The sequence below is a fragment of the Leptonychotes weddellii genome, chromosome 4 (assembly GCF_054177405.1).
Source record: "Leptonychotes weddellii isolate Sample4059 chromosome 4, ASM5417740v2, whole genome shotgun sequence".
NCBI classification, from domain to species: Eukaryota; Metazoa; Chordata; class Mammalia; order Carnivora; family Phocidae; genus Leptonychotes; species Leptonychotes weddellii.
The window spans coordinates 65,274,381-65,299,027 of NC_138372.1; the positions used below are offsets into that span (position 1 = coordinate 65,274,381).

Below are 24,647 nucleotides of genomic sequence, written 5' to 3' on the forward strand. Positions count from 1 at the left end.
CACTCTGAACAAATTTGGTAATTCAATAGCAAGATAAAAGAAAATGAAAATCTGCAAAAGCCATGATCCAATTATGAAGCAAATAACACACAGCATGATTTGGAGAAGTTGATAGCTATACGATAAAATAATCCTTTTGACCTTTAGCTTGGAATATTCTGCTTAAATCAGCATAGACTTCAGGACATAAGATTGGATATGTAGGAGACAAAACCACCTGGCTAACCTTTAAACACTTTTGCATAATCCAGCGCATAATGGCTAGTTACTGGTTTGTAGTTTTTAGAAAAAAAATTTAAAGGAAAAGACAAGTCAAATATAGTTCCCCCAAATAATATAACCCATTAATGTTGCTTATATCAACTAATTGTGTAACTTAGAGAAATTAAGAGGTAAAGGGCAGTAATGGGCTGAAGGGAAGTATAGCGTTGGTCATCTCCACAATGGTAGGGAGCCAAGAGACACTGTTTAAAACAGATGGATCAAGAAACAAAGATTACTAAAAGTTATAAAAGACACTGAAAGAAGAACTAAAAATATTAAATGGGGAGGAGGAATGGACATTCTTTATCATTCATACTTAAATGACAAATCGAGAAATAGCAGCAGTAAACCTAGACCCAGTGATGGAGGTAGGTAGTACTTACCCGAAGAATAAAAAGCAGCTGTTACCTCTGAGAAGCGGTGTGAATGGCACACTTTTTATTCTCTATCCATCTGAATTGCTTGAAACTTTATTCAGGTACATGCACTAACATTAAAATTGTTTTTAATCCTAAGAAACATTGGGGCTGGTAGACTTAGAAGAGAATGATAGCCGACAGTCTACTAGTGCAGAAAAAGCAGGTATAAAAACTCAAAAAAGGGGGCGCCTGGGTGGCTCAGTTGGTTAAGCGGCTGCCTTCGGCTCAGGTCATGATCCTGGAGTCCCGGGATCGAGTCCCGCATCGGGCTCCCTGCTCAGCAGGGAGTCTGCTTCTCCCTCTGACTCTCCCCCTCTCATGCTCTCTATCACTATCTTTCTCAATAAATAAATAAAAAAATCTTTAAAAAAAAAAAAAAACTCAAAAAAGGTTTGAAGTTAAAGATCATTTAAAGTAAAGGCATAAACTTACTGAGCACTACTAAATACAGAAGAGTCAATAAAAGAGATTTGTAGTTAGGACTCAGTGATTCAGACAACATAGATGTTTAGTATTTTCTATTTAAGATGGCAGAGATTAAACTATTTCCATCCAAAATTATATAACAAAATACCTCTGGCCTTTAAAGTATTTCAGATTCTGGATAATTCAATTCTGGACCAAAAAATATCGTTACATCTATTTATGGATAACATTCGATTGTCCAATACTCTAACACTTTTGTTTGAGAAGACAAAGAATGACATTAAGTAATCCTTAAAATCATTATGATAATTAATAGCATGACACCAAGGTTATAATACTTTAATAAAACTTTTACATTTCTGAAACAACGTATTCAATTCATACAATATACATGATATAGCAAACAAAAACATTTTTTGAAAAGATTTTATTTATTTATTTTGACAGAGACACAGCGAGAGAGGCAACACAAACAGAGGGAGTGGGAGAGGGAGAAGCAGGCTTCCCGCTGAGCAGGGAGCCCGATGTGGGGCTTGATCCCAGAACCCTGGGATCATGACCTGAGCTGAAGGCAGATGCTTAACGACTGAGCCACCCAGGCGCCCCAAACAAAAACATTTAAAGCACATTTCTTTTGACTGTTTACTCAATATATATCTCTGTCACATATTCTTTTGGTATTCTTCGGAATTGTTATACAAAGCTTTAAAAAATTAAATTTTCATATAAAAATAGTTATTTATCTGGCTTTTTAACAATTGAGTTTTCAAATTAAATAACAAGGTGTTCTGTTTATCAATGTATATTACGTAGAAATAGTTAAATACTTCAATATTTAGAAAAACATCAAGAAGTCCGTTTTCTATTGGCTTGCTACATCTTTAAGTTGTTGATTCAAATTTTATAATTTTAAAATTACATGTTCTGTGGGTATAAAAATTTAAAAAAATACATTCCAATTTAATAAAAAAGTCTTCTAAATTTACATTTTTCAAACACTGCTGTGATTGCTATAGTGACTATCTTGTAGATATACTTAGCCAAAATGAGTTAATTTTTCAAAATCAGTAACATGGAGTATGTTGGCAAGATTTCTTTAGAAACAAATGAAGGTAATTATAAAGTCAATGTTATCAATGTACTACTACAAATAAATACGTTTAAAGTATAATTACTTTGTTTTAAAAAGCAGAACATAAAAATGCATAGAACAGGTGAAGATTTTTTTTTAATGTAAATCACTAGTACAGAAATCTGGGCTCTTAATCCCTTAAGAAATTAGAGGATTTCAATTTAAAAGATGACTTCTCACTAGGGATATTGTGACTTTCTATGAATCAAAAAAAAGAAAGTCTATTATTTCTATTCAGATGCTTCTAGTGTTTTGGTTCAAGTGTTTCTACAGAACTCCTTTAACTTAAATGTTCTTTCCCTGAAAAAGACATTTTAAGCTAATAATTTTGGCCTCACGACATATATGCTTTAAAGATACATGTGATTCTGCAGCCAATGCCTCCCCCATTCTAATATCTATCCATATATGCACTTATAAATAGACACATTTTCAGGATTATAAAAATATTTAATTTTTATAAGCTTAAATAATTACTGAATGTTAATACAGAATACATTAATATCTGTATAATTTTACTTTTATTTATAAAAAGGTTTTTATAGCAGCATTTGCATTGCAAATGAAATATGATCAAATGATGTTGCAGAGTATGTGGACTCACTGCAAACCGGACAGAGCAGCTGCCACGTTCTTCTTTAAGAAACATCTGTTCCAGCTCCAAAAGAGCAGTTCCTGTAATGTACAAAAACCATGAGGGGCTAATAACTTATCTGAACCTTATAAGTGCATTTAGAAGTTATCTCCATAGAATGGGCCGTATTTGTTAAAAGATCCACAAGTCGAAGTTATCTGTGCCCCAAGAAAAATTTTCTAATGAAGATACGTAAAAACTTAATGAATAGTGTTTTTAATTGAATCACATGAACTTACTAGAAATTAATGGAATTTTCAAGAGTAAAAAAATAAAACCATCACTGTGAGCGGTATAAGAAAGCGAAAGACTGATGTGAAATTTAAAACATTACAAAAAAGCAAATTAAAACTCTCAATCTCAAACACTCATATTAAGCTTGTTTTTGTTGAGTTCACGCTCCAGATTTCCAATCAAAGTATCAATGCTTTCTTGTAGGTCTTTAAGATTGACTTTTCGATCCACTGTAGACTCAATTGTCTGCATTGTCAAGTATGTCTGAAATGTGTACTCTTTGGACATGGGTACTGGCTGTTCAATCATTATATCTGGTCCATACATTTTGCTACAATTTTCTCCATTGTCTCTATCTTCTGAGGGGACATCATCATAATCTACATCATTAAAATTTTCTTTTGTCTTTAAAAAGTAGTTTTCTCCACAGCTGCTCCAGTCTCCTGCATAACGATTGCTAACTGGACTGTCTAATCTGGTTTGCCTTGGTCTAAGTATTCTTGATGAATCAGTACCACTCAAATTTAACATGCAAGGTCGTTCTTTCTTCCTCCTCAAATAATTTAGAGAAGACTTCTGCTCTGGAAACAAGTTGTCTGTTGATTCTTTGACAGTTAAACGTTGCACTAGAAACAAACAATAAATTTGCTTAGTCACGGCCATCCAACTGGCCTTAAAAAACCAGAGCAAAGATAAGCCATTTAATAATCAACTACAAACATGCATTAAAACAAAACATGCACACTATTAAAAAATAAAGCATTCCATAATTACTTTTTTCTATCACCAGAAATAATCAAGATTAGGGACAGAAGCTAGTAGAATGTTCAATGGTGCTAATTCATGCCATATCATAACATCCCCAAACAAATTTCTGAATTTGATTAACTTTTGGTGCAAGTTAATTATTATCTAGCTATAATTCAAAGAGTAGCTAAGCTGGTAGCTTCTTCTAAATTAAAAGCTACAGTAAAAAAGCAGGCAAGGCATGTTGGTGTACAAACAAAACAAAACAAAAAGTTCCTTCTTCTGCAAACGTCTAAATGAGGCAAAGGCATCTAAAGTGCTCACTCTAACCTTTGTGTTTTTGCAATTCTATTAGCAGCAGTGTCATAATTTTTTTTACTAAGCAGCCCAAATTTCACTTTGATAAAATGCAAATACTAGACTTGACCACTTGTTACCTGAGTTTGATTACACAGCATTAGCTACTAATAGTCTTCATTTATTGCCTGAAAACAGTACAGATATTTTATTTTCCCATTCTGGTTAGGTATCTAACAATCTCAAATAACATTCTTCATATTAAGATTAATTTCTTCTAAGAGTATACATTGTGCTGGCCATACAGATTACTATGATATACACATCATGACAAACCAAGGCTTTACTGCTTACCTTTTTTGTGAATATTGGACAAAACATTTGTCTAAGGTTCCTTCTGTATATAAAACGGACTTAAACGTTGGGGCATAGCTTTTAAAAACTGTCCATAATACCTTTCTCTTTCTGCTTGTTCAGTCTCCATTAATAAATGCCTCTCCATTTACTCTTTCTTTCACTATGATACATATTATCAGTGTGAATATATTATCAGTAGTAACACACCCACTTTTCACACTCCAGCATATAATGAATGCTTGTTTCCTACTATAGAAAATAAGATAATTGAAAAGTAATACAAACATGTATATAGTTCTAGTTTTCCAGACTTACAGTGATCTTAACAACATTTTCCAGATCACATAATTTTTTTTACTTAGATTTTATTAAAATACTTGATAACTATATATAGGTATGTTTTTAACATTTCCATTTGTCCATATTTTTATGATGACCAGTATATATAATTATGAATAGCTAAAATCTCTTGATCAAAAATTTTCTGGAAAATAAAGGTCTGATATTTAAATTGGTCTTTAATAGCAGTATTAATATAGAATGCCCCATGCCATTAATTGATGCAATTACAGAATGAATATCTGAATTTTTTCCACTGTTTTATTATTTAATTGATGCAATTACAGAATGAATATCTGAATTTTTTCCACTGTTTAATTATTCAAACTCCTTTTTCTCCTCTACCTGCTAATACCCAATAAGTCTCCTTGCCTTTCTCCCTCATTTTCTGTGCTATTCCTGTTCTTAGTGCTTAAGTGTCATGACTGTTGTTTTCATTACAGGACTTTGCTAACCTTGAAGTCATCTGGTTTGTGGTCCAAAGTAAAACTTTTTTTTTTTTTTTAAGTAAGCTCTACGCTTGGCAACATGGGACTTAAACTCATAACCCCAAGAGTTGCATGTTTTACCAACTAAGCCAGCCAGGCACCCCAAAGTAAAACGTTTCTGACTGTGGGTTGAGCTTATCTTGTTGTGCCCTGACATTCACCTGCAAAACCCAGATTTATTTTGTTGCCAATTACTTAAAGTTGTTTAACTAAATCCCTATTCAAACATGATTTTTGTATATTTTCTTGGAAAATATTTAAGAAAGCAATTATAATATTTTATATCTTTTAGACTAAAAATTCAATTCATGAAAAATCAACTTCACTGACTTTTTAAACTACTGATGGTGGAGTTGTTTCCTATAAAAAATGCAGAGAAAATGGCTAATTTTAACCCCAAAAGGAAAGTTCTGGTTTTCCCAGCACTATGACTGGCCAACTGCAACAGAATAAAATTTAAAATGCAATCTGTTTGCTGAAAATGTTTCAAAATGTAATGATAAGTACTAAGAAACTTAATTTTCTTATCTTGTTCTACTGATGGATTTATATTTTAATCACCACTTTATTAGCCTTTTATATATAGTATAATTGCCTTATTTAACAGAATATATCAAGTGCCTAGTTAATGCCAAGCACTGTCTTAGAACTTGGGTGCATAAGGGTAAGCAAAATATAATCCCTGACCTCATAAGGCTTAGTCTAGTGAGAAAAATGAAACAAAAAGAAATAAGAAAAAAATTATAGCTTTTCCCCAAGAAATCTGCCCCAAATTTACTCATCATAGAAAATGTGATACAGCAAACAGCTGGTCTAGGAGTTACACTCTCTCTAAAGCTATTTCCCCATCTGTAAAGAGAAAGTAAATTTCAATATTCTTCTTAAAACAGCAAAACCATTTTTAAAAAGCAACAATTTTGTAAAAATCCAATACATAAAAAAGATGAAGACTATTTTGATCAAAGGGAAGTGTGTTGACATTTTGTTCCCTCACCTGTTGCCAGTCTGGCTCCAAAGCTGCTTCCAAAGAACCTTAGGGCTTGGCAGAGGACAATCTGAAATGCCACTGGCAGGATGATTTTTACCTTCCAGTTCCAATATGCTAGGACTCTAACTGATCACTTTGCAGATACGATTTTTCAAATGGAAAGCTTAAAGCAAATTTTAACATTGCCCCAAATTTAAAAAAAATAATAATAATAATACAAAAATTAAAGTAAAAAACAAAGGCAGTAGCGGGAAGGGTGGAACCAAGTCTTTTTACCTCCGGAGTAGGGGAAATTCCACAAAAAGAAAAATAAGTAAGATATGCATGTAGCAAGGAGGGTCAAACCCTTCTACCTGATGCACAGAGACGGGCATTCACCAAATTCATATGCTGTGGCCCGTTCTCTGTATCACTACCAATTTTCTCAGTCATGGTAACTGCACTGCTTCTGCTTGATGTCTGCCTTTCCCTGAATCTAAAAGCAAATGATTTAGAGGGCCAAATTAACTGGTATTTATTCTCCCTATCTTTCTGCCCTTTATCTGAGGTACTATACCTAAAGAAAAATACAGGTTATTAGAAAAGGGGGCAGGTTTTTTTTTTTTTTGATTGAAGTACAGCTGACATATGGTTGTATCACTTTCAGGTGTAAACATAGTGAATCAACAACTCTCCACATTACACAATGCTCACCACAATTGGCGTAGGTACCATCTGTCACCGACATTATTACAATAACGTTCACTATATTCCCTATGCTGTCCTTTTCATCTGCTGGACTTGATTTGATTTGATAACTGGAAGTCTGTATCTTTTAGTCCTCTCAACCTATTTCACTCCTCCCTCCACCCACCTCCTCTCTGGCAACCACCAGTTTGTTCTCTTGTACTTATGAGTGTATTTCCAGCTTTTGTTTGGTTCGTTTGGTTTTTTAGATTCCATATGTAAGTAAAATTATATGGTATTTGTCTTTGACTTATTTCACTTAACATGATACCCTCTTGGTCCATCCATGTTGTTGTGAATGGCAAGATCTCCTTTTTTTAAATAGCTGAGTTAATATTCCATAGTGTGTGTGTGTGTGTGTGTGTGTGTGTGTTTCACATCTTATTTATCCTTTCATCTACTGATGGGCACTTAGGCTGCTTCTACATCTTGGCTACTGTAAAGCTGCAATAAACACAGGGGTGCATATATCTTTTCAAATTCGTGTGTTCATTTTCTTTGGGTAAATACCCCACAGTAGAATTACTGGATTGTACGCTATTTCTAATTTTTTGAGGATCCTCCATACTGTTTTCCATAGTGGCTACACCATTTACATTCCCACCAACACTGCACAAGGGTTCTCTTTTTCCCACATCTTCGCCAACGCTTGTTATTTCTTATCTTTTTGATATTAGTCATTCTGACAGGTATGAAGTGATCTATCACTGTGATTTTGATTGTATTTCCCTGATGATCAGTGATGTTGAGCATCTTTTCATGTGTCTGTTGGCCATCTGGATGTCTTCTTTGGAAAAATGTCTATTCAGGTCCTCCGGGGCAGCTATTTTTAAATAACATTAACCTCTGATACAGAATTAATAATAAAGAAATCAAGTACTGATAGTAAACTCCAGGTAAGCAAGTTTTCATTTGTGATTAGAATGATTAAGATGGTTCCTTTCCCAATTCCTGATGCTTATTAGAATTAAAGCAGTTGTAGGAAAAACTATAGGAAACACACATTTAAAACTTTAACCTGAGAGCTCCCTTATGTTGGGTACCAAATGCAGAAATCAAACCAATTATTAGAGCATCTTGATTCAGGATTTTTAAATAATTAATAATATATACCAATTCAATTAAAATATAAATTAGAAATGGTTTTTAAGCCTGTGTTTGAAAGAAAGCAAAAATTTTTAACTTTATAAATTTAAAAGTTGAAAATTTTATTCACTTTCTATAATTAATTAGATGTATTTTAAAAGACTGAAGCATTTCTTTGTACTTTGGTCTATCCTCATATGTATCCTTAAAAGAGTAACAAAGAGCTAACTTTATGCAAAACACTTTGCTCAATGCCTTAGATGCTTTGTCTACAGAATCTTCACAACTCTGAGGTAGGCACTATTTATAGAGAAGCATACTGAGGCTTAGGGGAATTAAATATGTGCCTGGGCCACAATCTGGATCCGAATCCAAGACTGACTCCAGGGCCCAAGCACTTTTACCACTGTGTGCTACACAAAGCTCCTAAGTACTTTCATGTTTGGTATTATGCAGGGTAGGGAAGGGGAGTGGGAGTTACTAAAGAATAAGAAAATTTTGAAACTTAAATACAGCATCCTATATAGAACATCTAGTTAAATACATATTCCTTTTAGCTCTGAAACTATATAAGAGAGATATTAGGAAAATAACTGTCAGCTTTTTGTTATTGACTGGAACAAGGGATGGATAAGTAAGATGGAAAGATCAAAGATGATTGTCAAGTTAAGCCTGGATAATTTGAAGAACAACCATGAATACAGTAAAGATGTCAGGAAGAAGAATTGAATGAAGGCAAAAAATGAATTCTGCTTCATACCAGTTGAACTAAAAATGAGAAGGGTAAAGAAATTAATATTTACAGATTACCTATTATGGGACAAGAGCTGTGCTGAGCACCTTACAAACATAACTTTTTATTTAATTCTCCTATAAATTCTATAAACATATTATTAAATCCATATGACAAAAGATGATATTGAGGCTCTAAGATGTTAAAGAACTTGCCCAAGATCGGACTGCTAATAAGTAACACAACCAGGATACAAATCCAGATCTGACCAAAATGTGTACATTGATCTATATGTCTACAATATTATCAGCAAAAGCAAAAAATTTAAATGGAGAAATTTAAAGGTATCAATTCATAACTATTTGAAAAAGCAAAATCTAGAAAAGATTTTCTTGAATCATATATGGGCATATTTAATGATTAGCTAATTCAAACACCCTATCATTGAAAGAGAAAAATACTTCCATAGAATCATTTACCTGGCCAGAGTTGAAGTAAGTAATGAAGAACTTCAATATGTTTTTTAAAATCCAAAGCACTTGCAAGTTCCTCTGAATCAGTAAAGACTCTGTTGTTATGGGTGGAAGTCTCTTGCCTCTGACTTAATAATACTGGTCCAAAGCACACGGCCAAATTCTGGCAAGTCATCTTATTCACTTCATGATAAGAAGCCACCAATTTCAAATGATCCAGCAACATCTTTAGGGTTGCCTAAATTAAATTAAATTACATTTCACTTAATAGAGTTATACACAGGGGCAAATTCAAGGACACAATTTATAGCAGAAAATATAGATAGGCATCCTGTCACTTTTTAAAAAGTAGTTTCAAAGATCTGCTTCCAAGTTGGATATTTGGAACTCTGAAACATATTTTCTTATAAAAACATTACATAGGACACTTAGGTTCTAATGACATAATTTGATCCATTAAATGGTTAAAATATATACTCTTTATAAAAGGCTCATGAATGCATTCCAAATTTCAACTGGAGTCCTTGTGAAAATATACATCAACATTTTCCTCTCTTTCCTCCTCTAAAATGACAACCGCAAAGGCTGTGATGGTAGGTAAGAGTGTTCATAAGCACAGATAAATCCTGTAATCATAAGTAGGGGACTACCATCCTTAAATCTAGGAAGCTAACGATTTCAAACATGACCCGGTCTATCATGATTCAAATTAGGAAAAAGGCCAATGCACTTAACTAATAAATACTTCAAGCAGACAAATGATGAATAGTATGGCTAGAAATAACAGAAAAATTTGTTGAAAAAGAATACTTTTTAATACTTGAAGGAACTAATAAGGGGAGTTTGCTCAAGAAGTGGAAGGTTATTTAGGTTCAAGCAATTATGGAAAAAAATGTTTTTGAAGTACTGGTATATGATCATTTAACAAATAAAATGAGTATATAATTTCTTCATAATTAAAGAGATGAATGATAAATAAAACTGTAATTCTAAAAATTAAAAAAAAATCAAAATGACATATTTCTAGAGCCAAAAGTGACAACTGGATTCAGTGATCAGAAGGTCATTAGAAACCTTGGCAAAAACAAGTCCAGAGAGGCAGGGTGGGAAGCCAGATTACCATGTGTTGAGTAGTCAAGTGTGGTGAAGAAGAAGGACAGCCGAAATAAACATTCCTTCAATGTTTGGCTGTGAAAGAAAGCAATGAAGAGAGAAGGAAAGCCAGAGACTATAATTGATATTTTGAAATTAAAAAATCAAATATATGAATCATAAAAACAATGTAAGTAATAAGTATCTGTCCCTTTTCTCCATTCACTATGCATTTCCTAACATAAGTGGGACCCTACATTCATTGACATCTTAAGGCTAGTTTCAGCATATTGTGCTGTGAAAACACACATACACACACACACAACCACCTCCGATTAAATATCGTAGGTTTAATCTCAATTGCGAGCCAAGAAATACAACTTAAAATAAAAAAATATTTTTTTGTCTACAAAGACGAGCTAAAAAATGTAATTGTTGTGCCCCTCTTGAAAAGTAACATGAAGATGTATTAAGAACCTTTAAATGTTCACATCATTTAAATCAACAATTCCACTCTGAGATTCTATTCTAAATACATAATTCTAACTGAAAAGAAATCTCTGCATACAAATATATACAAATAGGTTCAAAACCTAAATATTATACAAAAGAGAATAGTGACAAATTATGTCAAGTTCACTCAATGGGATATTATGAAGCCTTTTAAAAAGGACGCCAATCGTATGAGCTTTAGGGCCTGAAAGGCCTAAATTCAGATAACAGACTACAACACTCATAAAAAGCTATATAATTTGGATAAATGTTTAAATACCTGGATACTCATTTCTTCACTTATTAAGTAAAATGACACAATTTTACCTTTTATCAAAGAAGGAATATCTCTATCCCTTCATCCCACCCCTCTGCTGCTGCCTACCTCTTTGTAGCTGTTCCCCTCTTCCTACCCAAAGGAGTAGTAATTGCTAATCTAATTGGAGTGAGCACAGGATGTTCAAAAGACTACAGTAAACTGGTGAATGAAGTTTTGGGGCTTAACATTTCTATATGTTTGGGCGCCTGGGTGGCTCAGTCGTTAAGCGTGGGCCTTTGGCTGAGGTCATGATCCCAGGGTCCCAGGTTCAAGCCCCAAGTTTGGCTCCCCGCTAAGCAGGGAGTCTGCTTCTCTCTCTCCCTCTGCCCCTCCCCCCCTTGTGCTCTCTCCCTCTCTCTCTCTTTCTCTCAAATAAAATATTTTTTAAAAAATTTCTATATATGCCCTTTCTACCCTCACATGATAAAAAATACAGGTAAAGTCGGCCTCATCTGGACAAGCCCAGCCATATCACCCTTATTCTCCCTTTTGTTCTAAGGAACAACAGCTAAAGTTAGGCTAAGACTGTTCTGCAGACCCAGCTATCCTACTATCTGCTCTGCAGGCATGCCTGAAGATACTGATCTCAAGATTTAGACTGTGAGGAGGCGGCAAATGGGAAGAGGCAAGAAGGGAAGAAATGGTGGTGGTGAGGGTTGTTTAAGTCTTGAGGCTAAGCCACATACATGAAACAGTTACCATATTCTTTAAATACTAAAAGGAAATAAACTAATATGTTAATTGTTGCCTTTGGATATTGATAATTGCAATTTTCCATTCTTTTCTATATCTTCCCAATTTTTCTATAATAAACATGTATTATTTTAATAATAAGGTAATCATACTTTTTAAAAAATGTATGGGAGATACCTGTGCCTAAACTAAAATTATACACAGAAAAGATAAAACTGTTATCTAGATTTATTCTGTTTAAGAAGCAGTTTTTAAATGTATGTTGTTTAAGGAGACTTTAGTAAAGGCAGAGCTTAAAGTCATAGTGCCACAAATACAAAACACCTGTAAAATTATTTGTAGCACTGGAGCTAAGTATATATTCATTAGCTGGCTTTTAGAGAAAAAGGTATACCACATATGTTTACCTTCTCAATATCAGGAAGACAATCAAGCAGGTCAACAGTGTCCTTAGAGTCACTTGGGTCATTCTCACATCCTCTTGATGACATTTTCAAAGGATTTTTTGCCATTGCGTCTAATACAGCCTCATAAAGCTGCTTTGTTATCAGGGGAGAAGGAAGTTCTCTTAGATAGTCCTTAAGAACGCCTTTAGAAAACAAAGACAGAGAGATAGCAGTTGGTCTTCAGAATAAAATTAAAAAACTGTGAATTTTTTTAAAGTATTGTTATAGCCAAACTTTAATATTCTGAAAATAATAAAAACAACAACAAAAACCTATTAGAACAAAACACTAGCATTTTGTAATCTTATAAATTGCCTCAGTAATTGACTTCTTGTTTTGAAAGCATGCTAAAAATGCACACACATAATTTCCAATGATCATACATATTAGGTTTGTTATTCATAAAGTAAGCAATTCATGGTACATATACTCTTGATTCTGGCCCTCCTTAAATACATGTGAAACAAAAGTTGAGAAAACAAGGCACACTAATATTAATTATAAATTATTCCAATTACATGAATCTTGATTTTCTAGACTTTTGAAAGTTAAAGAATACAATGGCCCATGTACAGCATGGTGACTATAATTAAAAATACTGTATTGTATATTTGGAAGTTGTTAAGAGAGCAGACCTTGTTTTGTCATTTGTTTATTTACTGATGAGAAACTGAGTATTCTTCCTTACATTGCTTTGTAGATTTTGGGTGTTGTATCCAAAGAGAAGCCTGGATTAAAGTATCTGTTTGAATAAACTAGAATCACATCTTCCTGCTATGCCATAAGATTTTTAAAAGTGGAGTACATCACAGTATTCCAAAGTATGAATGTTCCAGAATTTTATCTAGGCAGTCACTACAGATGGAATACTTGGGTTGTTTCTAATCTTTTTTTATTCTAAAACATGCTACAATGAATAGCCTTGCATACTATTAGTTGTATGTATGCAGGTATGTCTATAGAATAAACTCCCAAAACAGGATCACTAAATCTAAAATGCATTTGTGATTTCAAGGGAAAAGGAGGGGTAAGGATGTTTCCTAGGTTTGGAGCTTGAGCATCTAGGTGGATAGCAGTGCTATACTTTTAAAAGGGGGGAATAGGGGATAGAAAGAAGTTTCATTTTGAATATATTCAGCATAAAGTATCTATGGGACATTCAAGGTTGCTGGATATAAATATCTGAGGCTCAGGAAAGAGATGGTTGGAGACCCTGAGAATGATCAACTTAAAAATGCTTAAAGATGATAACAGAGCTTAGGAATAGCTGAGATGATCAGGGAGGCAGATGATGTGAGAAGGCCCTGAAGAACACCAGCTTTTAAGGGGTCATCAGGAAGAGGACTTTCCAAAGAGGACTAAAGAAGTATGGGTGGTAAGAAGAGGCTAAGGGGAGACTGGCGAGTACACTGCCAAGGAAGTCAAGAAAAGAATGTTTCAAGAAAAGGTTTACAGTATCAACTGATAGCCAACAATAAGCAGGTTAGATAAGAACCATGTTAAGTACTATGGAGCACAGTGTTTCTCAAACTTGGCTGCACACTGAAATAACCTGTAGAACTTAAAAAAAAAAAAATACATTCCAGAGCCCCATGCCAGCCCTACTAAATCATAATCCCCAGGGGTCAGAGCTCATGTCCTTGTATTTTTAACAAATTCCTGTTGTGATTCTAAGGTTGCAGTTTTTGTAACTAGGTATAAGAAACATGAGATAATTTAAGACAAGGATCAAAAAATGTCCACCAGACAAAGAAGTCAGCAACCTTGGTAAGCACAGCTTCAGGGGAATAAAGGACACAGAAGTCAGGTTGCATTTGGTTAGGAAGTAAATGGATGTTAAAGAATTAGAGAAAGAGAAGAAAGATAGGCAATCTGCTTCAGAAATCTGTCTTTGAGAGAAGGTGATAACCATAGATGAGTGGGAAGGGGAGAAGCAGGATCAAAGTAGGGATTTTTTTTTTTTTTTAAGATGAAAGAGACTTGAACATTTAAATGCTAATATAAAGAAGATATTAAAATGGTTTTCAAGGTCCAAGAGAGAGGAATAAGTTGAGCAAAATTCCCAAAAAGGAAAGAAGAAGAGACTCCTGAGAACACATGAGGGAATTAAAATTAGTCCAAAATGTGAGGAAGATAATTTCTATACTCTTACAGAAAAGGGAGTGGAAAAGTGGCAAGGATGTATGCCAAAGAAGGCATGTTGGCAGGCTGGGTCACACGTAGATGAGGTTCCTCTCTGATGGCTTCTATTTCCTCCATGAAGTTAGGAGGCAGGGTCATCAGCTAAGAGTGATACGGGTAAAAGTGAGATTTGAGGAGTGAGAAAATAGTAAACAGACACTCTGGAGAATGAGAGAAGGGGGGTTGGAGAGATAACATATTTATTAGCAGACACCACTGAAAGCCCAGTTAATTCTGAAGTCCATGAATTTATACTAGTATCAAGATATACCCTTGTGTGATTTTTTTCTAGTAGCAATCAGGAACTCAGATACAGGCTAGAAAAACAGACCAGTTGTTCCAGCCAACATGGAGTAATGTGGACAAAATTTAACTTCCTGCCTGAAACAACTGGCAACACCAGATAAAATATCTAGAAACAAAACAAAACTATGTTCAACACACTGGACATCAGGCAACGAAGGATATCCCTAAGGGATGGAAAACTAATGCAGTGTGCCCATAACTGCCTCAGCTTACTGCCTGAAAGCCTTTCTAGGTCACAGTGAGGAGGTGCAAATACAGGTAGCTAGTAAGTCTAGCTAAGTTGAGGAGAGGAAGCTAGAAGTCTAAGGAGAGCAAAGCAGCTAGAGCTTGAAGGACAGTATTAGAGAGTAGACAGCTGTCCAGAAAAAAGGCTGGATACTGCCAAACCCCCCTGAGTTTCTATCTGAGCACTGATCAGCATGTGCAGGTGAGGAAACGAATGAAAGCTGGAGAAAGAACTGCCCAAAAAGATTAGAGGGAACAATTTCAGGAGCTTACACTGGCAGGCAGTAAATCCTGTCCTAAGCAACCACAGTGGAAAAACTTCGTAACTCATGAGATTTGGGTAGAGTACTGTTATAGGTTGAATTATGTCTCCCACAAAGAAAATATATTTAAATCTTAAATATATTTCTTAGTCCCCAGTACCTCAGAATGTGGTCTTGTTTGGATATTTACAGAGATAATCAAATTAAAATGAGGTCATTAGGGTGGGTCCTAATATAATATGACTGGTGTTCTTATAAAAGGGGAATCTGGACACAGAGATAGATATACATAGATGGAAGAGGATGTAAAGAACACCTTGTGAAGACAGAGGATTGCAGTGATGTATCTATAAAGTTAAGGAATGCCAAAGATTGCCAGCAAATCACCAAAAGCTATGATGAAGCAGGGAAGAATTTCTCTACAGGTTTCAGAGGGAGCAGGGCCCTGCTGACATCTTGATTTCAGACTTCCAGCCTCCAGAATCATGAGGCAATAAATTCCTGTTGTTTTAACCATCTAGCTTATGGAACTTTGTTATGGCAGCCATAGGAAACTAATACGAGTACACAGAAGGGTTTTGCTTCAGTAGTGGATCAAAGAAATAGAAAAAGAGGGGCGCCTGGGTGGCTCAGTTGGTTAAGCGACTGCCTTCGGCTCAGGTCATGATCCTGGAGTCCCTGGATCGAGTCCCGCATCGGGCTCCCTGCTCAGCAAGGAACCTGCTTCTCCCTCTGACCCTCCCCCTCTCATGTGCTCTCTCTCTCGTTCTCTCTGTGTCAAATAAATAAGTAAAAAAAAAAAAAAAAAAATAGAAAAAGAGATGCCTTGTTTAAAAGCTGCTCTCATTCTACTTACAAGCACAACTAAAAATAAACTGTTCCCAAGTAACCTAACTGCATACCAGAACAAAGCCCAGAAGTGTCTAAAAGGATAAAAAAAAAAAAATACCTAGCACCAAAGAAGATAAAATTCACAACATCTGACATCTAACAAAAAGTTACAATGTATATAAAGAAGCAGGCAAATATGATCTATAATGAGGAGGAAAATCAATCGTGAACTAACCCATAAATGACATAGATGATAGGACATTGAAACAGTTATTATATGGTATTTCATATATTCATGAAGCTAGAAGAAAGACTGAACATGCTAGGTAGAGACAGAAGGTATGAAAAAAGGTCAAACTTCTAATAGTGAAAACTAAAATATCAGAGATTAAAAATACAATGGATGAAATTAGTATTAGCAGAGAAGATTAATGACTTGAAGACACAGCAATAGAAATAATCTAAAATTAAACAAAGAGATTGAAAAAGAAAAAGACTGGAAAAAACGAACAGAATATAGGTGAGCTGTAAAACAAACACAAGTGACCTAATACATGTGTAATTGAAGTCTTTAAAGGAAAGGGGGAGGTAGGAGATGGGTGAGTCAAAACCACAATCATAGCTGAAGATTTCAACATGCCTCTCTTAACAAGAAGAAAGAATACACATAAAGACATGGAGGATTGAAACATTGTTAATCAACCTGAGTGCATTGGTAATTATAGCATATTACATTCCAAAACACCAGAACACATTCTTCTCAAAGGTTCAAATGAAAACATTCACCACAGAAGAGCATGTCCTTGACGTTAAAGTAAGTTTAAATAAATACAAAAAGATGGGGCACCTGGGTGGCTCAGTTGGTTAAGCGTCTACCTTCGTCTTAGGTCATGATCCCAGGGTCCTGAGATTGAGCCCCACATCGGGCTCCCTGCTCAGCAGGGAGTCTGCTTATCCCTTTCCATCTGCCCCTCCCTGCCCCATTCGTGCTCTCTCTCTCACTTGCTCACTCTCTCCCTCTCTCTCATAATAAATAAATAAAATCTTAAAAAAAAAAAACAAGATTCAAGTCACACAAAGTATGTGCTATAATTATAATGGAATTAAATGAGAAATTAATAATTTTAAATATCTGGAAAATTCCCTAAATATTTTGACACAAACCAAGATACTTCTAAATAACTCATGAATCAAACAAGAAAAAGGAGAATCAGAACGTGTTTGAATTAAGTGAAAATGAAAACACAACACATCAAAATTTGTGGGATGAGGTTAAAGCAGAGTTTAGAGGGAAATCTACAGGACTAAGTGTCTACATTAGAAAAGAAGGAAGGTCCCAAATCAATGGCTTGGGTTTCTATCTTAAGAAAATAGAAAATAGAAAAAAAAAAAAAAAGGAGCAAATTATACTCAAAGTGAGTAGAAGAAAGGAAACTATAAAGATCAGAGTAGAAAGGCCAGTATAACCCTGATACCAAAACCAGATAAAGACATCACAAGAAAACTACAGACCAATATCTTTTAGGAATACAGACACAAAATTCCTCAACAAATACTAGCACACTAAATCCAGCAATAGAAGAAGAAGGAGGAGGAGGAGAAGAAGAAACAACATCATGACTAAGTGGGATTAATCTCAGGAATGCAAGGGTTGGCTTAACATCTGAAAACCAATTAATGTAATACACTATATCAATAAAATAACATAAACCACATGATCATTTCAATAGACTCATAAAAGTCACTGAACACACTTTCATGATAAAAATACCAAACAAACTTGGAATAGGAAGGAACTTCCTCAACTTGCTAAAGGGAATCTATGAAAAATTCAGTTAACATCATAACTAATGGTCAAAACTAAATGCTTTTCTCCTAAAATCAAGAACAAGACAAGGATGTTCACTCTTGCCACTGCTGTTCAACATATATTGGAGTTTCTAGCCAGGGCAACTAGGCAAGAAAAAGAAATAAGAAGGATCCATCTTGGAAAGAGAGAAGTAAAAGTATCTCTATTTGAAGATAACATAATCTTATATATAGAAAATCCTAAGCAATCCACTAAAATAATAGAACTAATAAATGAGTTTAGCAAAGTACAAGATCAATATGTAAAAATCAACTGTATTTCTATACAGTTCAATGGAAAGAGAATTGTTTTTTAACAGATTCTGGATGGGTCATTTGCATAGTAAAATCACTTAGGACAAAGGCAGGACTTCAGTTGGAAATACAACCATTGGTGAGATATCACAGTGTTCACTGAATAAATGGGAATGCCCAAGAGTTCTGCAGATGTTAAATAGGAAAGATAGAGGTGGTGGTGCCATGAACCTCAAGAGAGCTTTATTCCTCAGGAGAGCATAAGTTTCTACTCAACAGTGAGAAGATAATCTGGAAATAGCACTGGTAAACCAAGAGATTACTGACCAAACTTCTTCTTTGATATACATAAAGAAATACGATATATATAAAGAGCTTGGCATATCATAACAATCAATACATGTTAAATGTATACTGATGATAATAAAGCATTTTATACACAGTAGACATGAGAAATTCCCATTTCTTAAGTTATATCATGTAATTTTTTTTTTTTTTACTACCATCATTAGTTTTGCAGTCTAAACCTATCTACAATGAATAGCAACATTTGGTGTAAAGAGGACCATTGAGTTAGATTTAGAAAGTGAAAATGCAATTTCCTGTAGTTGCCAAATAAAGACACTACCAACCCTCTAGGGCATGATTAAAAAAAAAAAAAAAGATTCCATATGTGTTCCTTAACAAAGCACGACTTGTTAGTTCTAACAAAATTTAATATGCCCTGGTAGTTTGCGACTTGCCCTATAAAGCAATTAAATTAAATTAAAACCTAAAAGATCTCCAGAAAAGATAACTTTATAGCTGAGTAAAATACTTATTTCAAATATCATTATCCTTTATATAATTAATATACTAAACAATTAATATAAATGGAATTTTATATTAATCCAAGTTCAAGATTACTTACTTCACTATAATTTGAGGGCAAATAAGGGAGAATTATTACTAACAAATACTAAGCAGTTAAGAATGCTCAATGTACATTATGTTCAATGAAGTGAAAGTTATAGCTCCTTTTCTATATGTAGACAAAGAGTTCATTGGAAAAATAATCAAAAGATTTCATAAAATGATACAGAGAAGAGGTATTTATACTATGTTGTGACATATACTATGTTAACTACCCATCAATCTAGACATTAGCTATATGACCTTATCCCAAAAACTTAGTGACAGACTGGAGTATCTTAAGCCATATTGCCTTCTTAACATCTTTCAAACACTCTGAGGACATAAAAACTTTAAGATAAGTTTGTGGTGGGGCGCCTGGGTGGCTCAGTTGGTTAAGCGACTGCCTTCGGCTCAGGTCATGATCCTGGAGCCCCGGGATCGAGTCCCGCATCGGGCTCCCTGCTCGGCAGGGAGCCTGCTTCTCCCTCTGACCCTCCCCTCTCTCATGTGCTCTCTCTCATTCTCTCTGTCTCAAATAAATAAATAAAATCTTTAAATAAAAAAAAAAAAAGTTTGTGGTGACAATCTTTACTGCCACAGGAACTGCTAAAGGGAAACTTGGGAAAAACTTACATGGAGAAATTTATTTAGTGCAACACAGTAAATCTTTTATCATGTACTTGAAGAAAATGCAGGCAATTATAGGTAAATAAAGAACTGGTTCTGGCTACATCTCTTAAGCTACTCTCTAATAGTTAGATTTCTGTGAAACCATATGCCTCTCACCTTCATTCAGGCACAAGGACCAACTACACAGGAAAATTCTACTCATCCCCAGAATAACAGGTATCATCACACTAAAAAAAAAAAAAAAAAAAAGCATTCTAATAACTAAAACTACTTCTACCTCTCAAAGACTGGTTTGTAGTATCTGTATTTTATTAATCTCACTTAGCAAAATCACTCTGTTCTCTCTACCTAGAACTCTGGCCCCAGACCTTCCAATGGTTAACTCTGTATTATACAGATCTTAGCTCAAAAGGCACTTCTCAGATGAACTTTCTTCCCTGACCCCCTAGCCACAGGATTCACCAAGCTGACTACTATTTTCAATCAGTATCATTCCCAATGTCCTACTTATCACTCATAAGTTACTATATCTCACTATTCATTTGATTGATTACTGATTCTCTCTTCCCCCACTAGAATACATACATAAGGACTAGGATACTGTTCATCTTGTTCACTTGTCACTGGTGCCTAGAAGAATGCCTGGCATATAGTAAATGTTCAATAAATAGTAAATAAACCAATTAATTTCTAGATAGAGAAGGGTAAGTGACTACGTGGATTCTGGTTATTCCTACGCATAGACTCCCCTTGTCCTCTGGGTTTCTTACTTTGATTTCTACAGCCACCATCACACCAGTACCCCAGGAATGTACAGTGTTAAGTTTAAACCTCTGGTTTTGGAGAAAAATACCAAAACAAATAATCTTTTATTTACCCTTTAGCACTGCAACACAAATGAACAATTTTTTAAGTTTTGTTTTTTGTTAAATACAAGGGAATAATAATTTAAAAAGTCACTATAGAATTACACATATTCACCTCAGAGAGTTAGTAGATCACCATCTCCATACCTTCCTTTTAGCCCTCCTAGCTACCTCTACGTCTGTAATGTGGAAGTGCTATTATAAAACTTAGTACATGGAAACTCATCCAACTAACTTGGGAGGGAGGGAGGGAAGGGAAAGATAGAAAGAAAGAGAGAGAAAAATGAAAATGATCATGTTCTAACTCTGCTGTTTCCAAATGACCCTCATTGCCAGGTCTGGGTTTCAGTCTGAGAGGGCATTCCAGCTCTCTCTCACCATTCACCTGCCTGATGCTTTCCTCTTTAGCAAGTACTGCAAGTCATGTGGCTTGCCATCTCCAAGTTTTTGCTAATAGATTGCTCTCCCTTGCTGGCTAAGTCCAGTTCACCTTTTAAGTTAGCTGAGGAGTCACCTTCCCCACCAAGTTCTCCCTAATTTTCCCACAATTTAAGTTAGGTGTTCCTCCTCATATATTATAATCAGCTGTCTCTTATCTGTCTTCCCCCTTAGACTAGTATTCTTGAGGGCAGAGATGATCTCTTACACATTGTTGTATTCCAAATGCCTTAGCAAAGTGTCTAGTGTATAATAAGCATTCAGTATATGATGGTTAGATGAATGGATACCATTTTTCTACTAGCAACTGCAGGACTATGAAGATTAATATACTAAATAACCTCATTCTTCAAGTGAGACACTGTCCCCTGGGAAGGTGCCCTTATCCTCTATCAGCACCTACTATAACAAAAAATTAACTCACCAGAACCAGAATACTGAAAATACAACTACAGGACCATGAGAATCATTCCTTCTCAGGTGAAACTTCTATAGATAATAAAGATACATTAGAGTAGATAGATTTGAACATAGAATCACTGACATTTCTGGAAGTTAATTCTATAAATTAATTTTTTAAATTTTATTTTATCATGTTATGTTAATCACCATACATTACATCATTAGTTTTTGACATAGTGTTCCACAATTCATTGTTTGCGTATAACACCCAGTGCTCCATTCAATATGTGCCCTCTTTAATACCCATCACCAGGTTAACCCATCCCCACACACCCTCCCCTCTAGAACCCTGTTTGTTTCTCAGAGTCCATAGTCTCTCATGGTTCGTCTCCCCCTCCGATTTCCCCCCCTTCATTTTTCCCTTCCTACTATCTTTTTTTTTTTTTAACATATAATATATTATTTGTTTCAGAGGTACAGGTCTGTGATTCAACAGTCTTACACAATTCACGGTGCTCACCTTAGCACATACCATCCCCAATGTCCATCACCCAACCACCCCATCCCTCCCACCCCCCACCACTCCAGCAACCCTCAGTTTGTTTCCTGAGATTAAGAATTCCTCATAATTAATTTTTTAAGTCCATTAACCTACCCCACCCTACCTCACCTACTCTTTCTGAACTTCCTGCTTGCTTTGGTCACACTCCGCAGATGTTACTCAGATCAAATGGCTTTCACTGCCTCAGTATATTTCAATTGCTACATCTATAACCATTCCTCAGTGTTTTGCATTCCTTAGTGTTTATACAGTTTAGATGTCTATGTTCAACCCAGGTAAGGAAAAACAGAAATAATTTGAAAGTTAATGTGCCAGAGATCAGAGAACATACAATACATATGGTAGGGAAAATGTATATTTAATATGCATAAATGAAGAAAATTATTAATGTTTTAAAGATAATTTTGGGTTTATTTCTGACCAAGTTTTCTTTTGAGGGAAAATAAAAGAATGAATAATTTAAAAAGAATTAAAATCAGAAAAAGTCATGGTCAAATATACGTTTAAGTACTGAACTTAGGTATCGATGGTTTAATACTGAAATATGAAGTCTATTTTACATAAGGCAGACACATTCAAATTGAATTTTCCTCTGCAGGAGGCTTGTTCTTTTCTAATAATCACTAAATGATAAATATTTTTACTTTTCTCATTTCTTCTTGTTCCTTTGATAAATAAGCTCCATAAACAACTATGAATAGATTTCGTACCTTAAATTTTGCACTTCATTGAAAAATCTGGTTTGTCTGGAGCACTTCATTCTGTGTTCCAGACAAACCAACTACTAAGAACACATTAAACTGTGAGTAAACTCTATTCACTTTATTAATAGCTCATTTTTTAGAACTACTGAACTGTTAATTATATTTCAAAGTATACTTAGAAATGTGAGTTCACATGGAACAAACACATGAGGCAACATCATTACTGGCCAATCCCCCAAATCAATAATATCCTTTCTTTTGAGACATAATGAGGCCTTGTGTATAATTTATTGTAATTTCAATGACATTTCTCAATTTTAAATCATTTCACTTGTTCTTTATCAAGAAAGAAAATAGTTCTAGATTCTTTTAAAAACAGCTTTCCTGGGGCGCCTGGGCGGCATAGGTGGTTAAGCATCAGACTCTTGGTTTTGGCTCGGGTAGTGATCTTGGGGTCCTGGGACCGAGCCCTGCGTCAGGATCCATGCCCAGTGTGGAGTTGGCTTGGGATTCTCTCTCCCCTTTCTCACTTCCTCTTCACCCCATCTGCACGCTCTCTCTCTAAAATAAATAAATAAATCTTAAACAAAAACAAAACAAGAAAAAAAAAAAACCAGCTTTCCTGAAATGGAAGAGTACGAAGAATAGAGCCAAAAAATACCCAATTCATAAATTATGGAAACTCTCAATTTTATTTTATTTTATTTTTTAAAGATTTTATTTATTTATTTAATTGACAGAGAGAGAGACAGCGAGAGAGGGAACACAAGCAGGGGGAGTGGGAGAGGGAGAAGCAAGCTCCCCGCTGAGCAGGGAGCCCGATGTGGGGCTCGATCCCAGGACCCTGGGATCATGACCTGAGCTGAAGGCAGTCGCTTAACCAACTGAGCCACCCAGGCGCCCCTTGGAAACTCTCAATTTTAGAAAAGAATGCCATAAATTTAATATTCATTCAATGGCCTATTATTCATATCATCTGCATATGCTACAAATTTCTAAGGATCTTGTCATAGCAAATAATCAAATTAAACCACATCATTCATCTTTTTAATTTGTACATATTTGACACGATTTTTATTTTTATTTATTTTACTTTTATTTCTAAGATAATGCCCCACCAAGGTAAAATCTCATTTCATTTGGTTATAGAGTGTAATTTCCTGGGAATTGCTATTTATAAAATTTCCTTTAATGAATTCATAAAATGGGTCCTTTGCTGATTTTAATTACATATTATTAAGGGGAAAATTCTACTTTTTTTGTAGATGTGATCCATTTTTTTTCATAGAAAGAAAGGATAAACTTTCTTCCTTTACAAAAATAAAAGTATCCAATATTTCTGATTTGCTAAAATTTATAAGAAAGAAAAAGTGCCTTGGTTTGTTGTCTCTTTTAAAATGGTTGGGATCAAAGTTTTGATGATCTAAGAGTAAATATTAAATACTATGAAAATACAGTCATTCAGAGTTCAGAGATTGAGAACCTCAGCTATATGAAAAGCCTCAATCCTAAAAGCAAGTTTTAAAGGATTCCAACCAACAAAAATCTCTTTAATATGTGCAAGGTGAACCTTAGAGATAAATAAACAATATTACAGCATAAAAAAAATGGTAGTTAACAGTAGAGAGAACTATCAAAATAACACAGAAGATCTGGAGATACATACCAAAGCATTTATAGGTGAATGGATATGATATCCAAGATATACTTCAAAATAATCCATGTCTAGGGGAGAATCAAATGAAGGGTATAAAAGAGACAGGTTTGGTCATGTGTTGATTATGGAAGCCGGGTGATGGATAAAGAGGGTTTATCATAGTATTCTCTCTACTTTTGTATATGCTTCAAAACCTTGCT

At 34.8% G+C, this 24,647-nt stretch overlaps 1 protein-coding gene across 5 annotated transcripts in view; it reads right to left on the reverse strand.

Moving 5' to 3' along the window:
- Window positions 1-1,521: 1,521 nt before the first annotated feature.
- Window positions 1,522-24,647, reverse strand: part of SYDE2 (synapse defective Rho GTPase homolog 2) — a 48,261-nt gene continuing 25,135 nt past the window's right edge. Inside the window, exons 5-8 of one of the 5 annotated variants that reach the window (XR_014144931.1) lie at window positions 12,347-12,528; window positions 9,350-9,581; window positions 4,294-4,670; window positions 3,647-3,735 (exon numbers count right to left, since the gene is read on the reverse strand). Coding sequence is in view for 4 of the 5 variants with exons in the window: in XM_006740798.3 (XP_006740861.2) it covers window positions 3,236-3,735; window positions 9,350-9,581; window positions 12,347-12,528 (914 nt within the window). In the remaining variant the exon portion in view is untranslated. Of the gene's footprint in view, window positions 3,736-4,293; window positions 4,671-9,349; window positions 9,582-12,346; window positions 12,529-24,647 lie in introns of all 5 variants that reach the window. The other 4 variants (XM_081818690.1, XM_081818689.1, XM_006740798.3 and 1 more) reach the window with 4 other exon arrangements.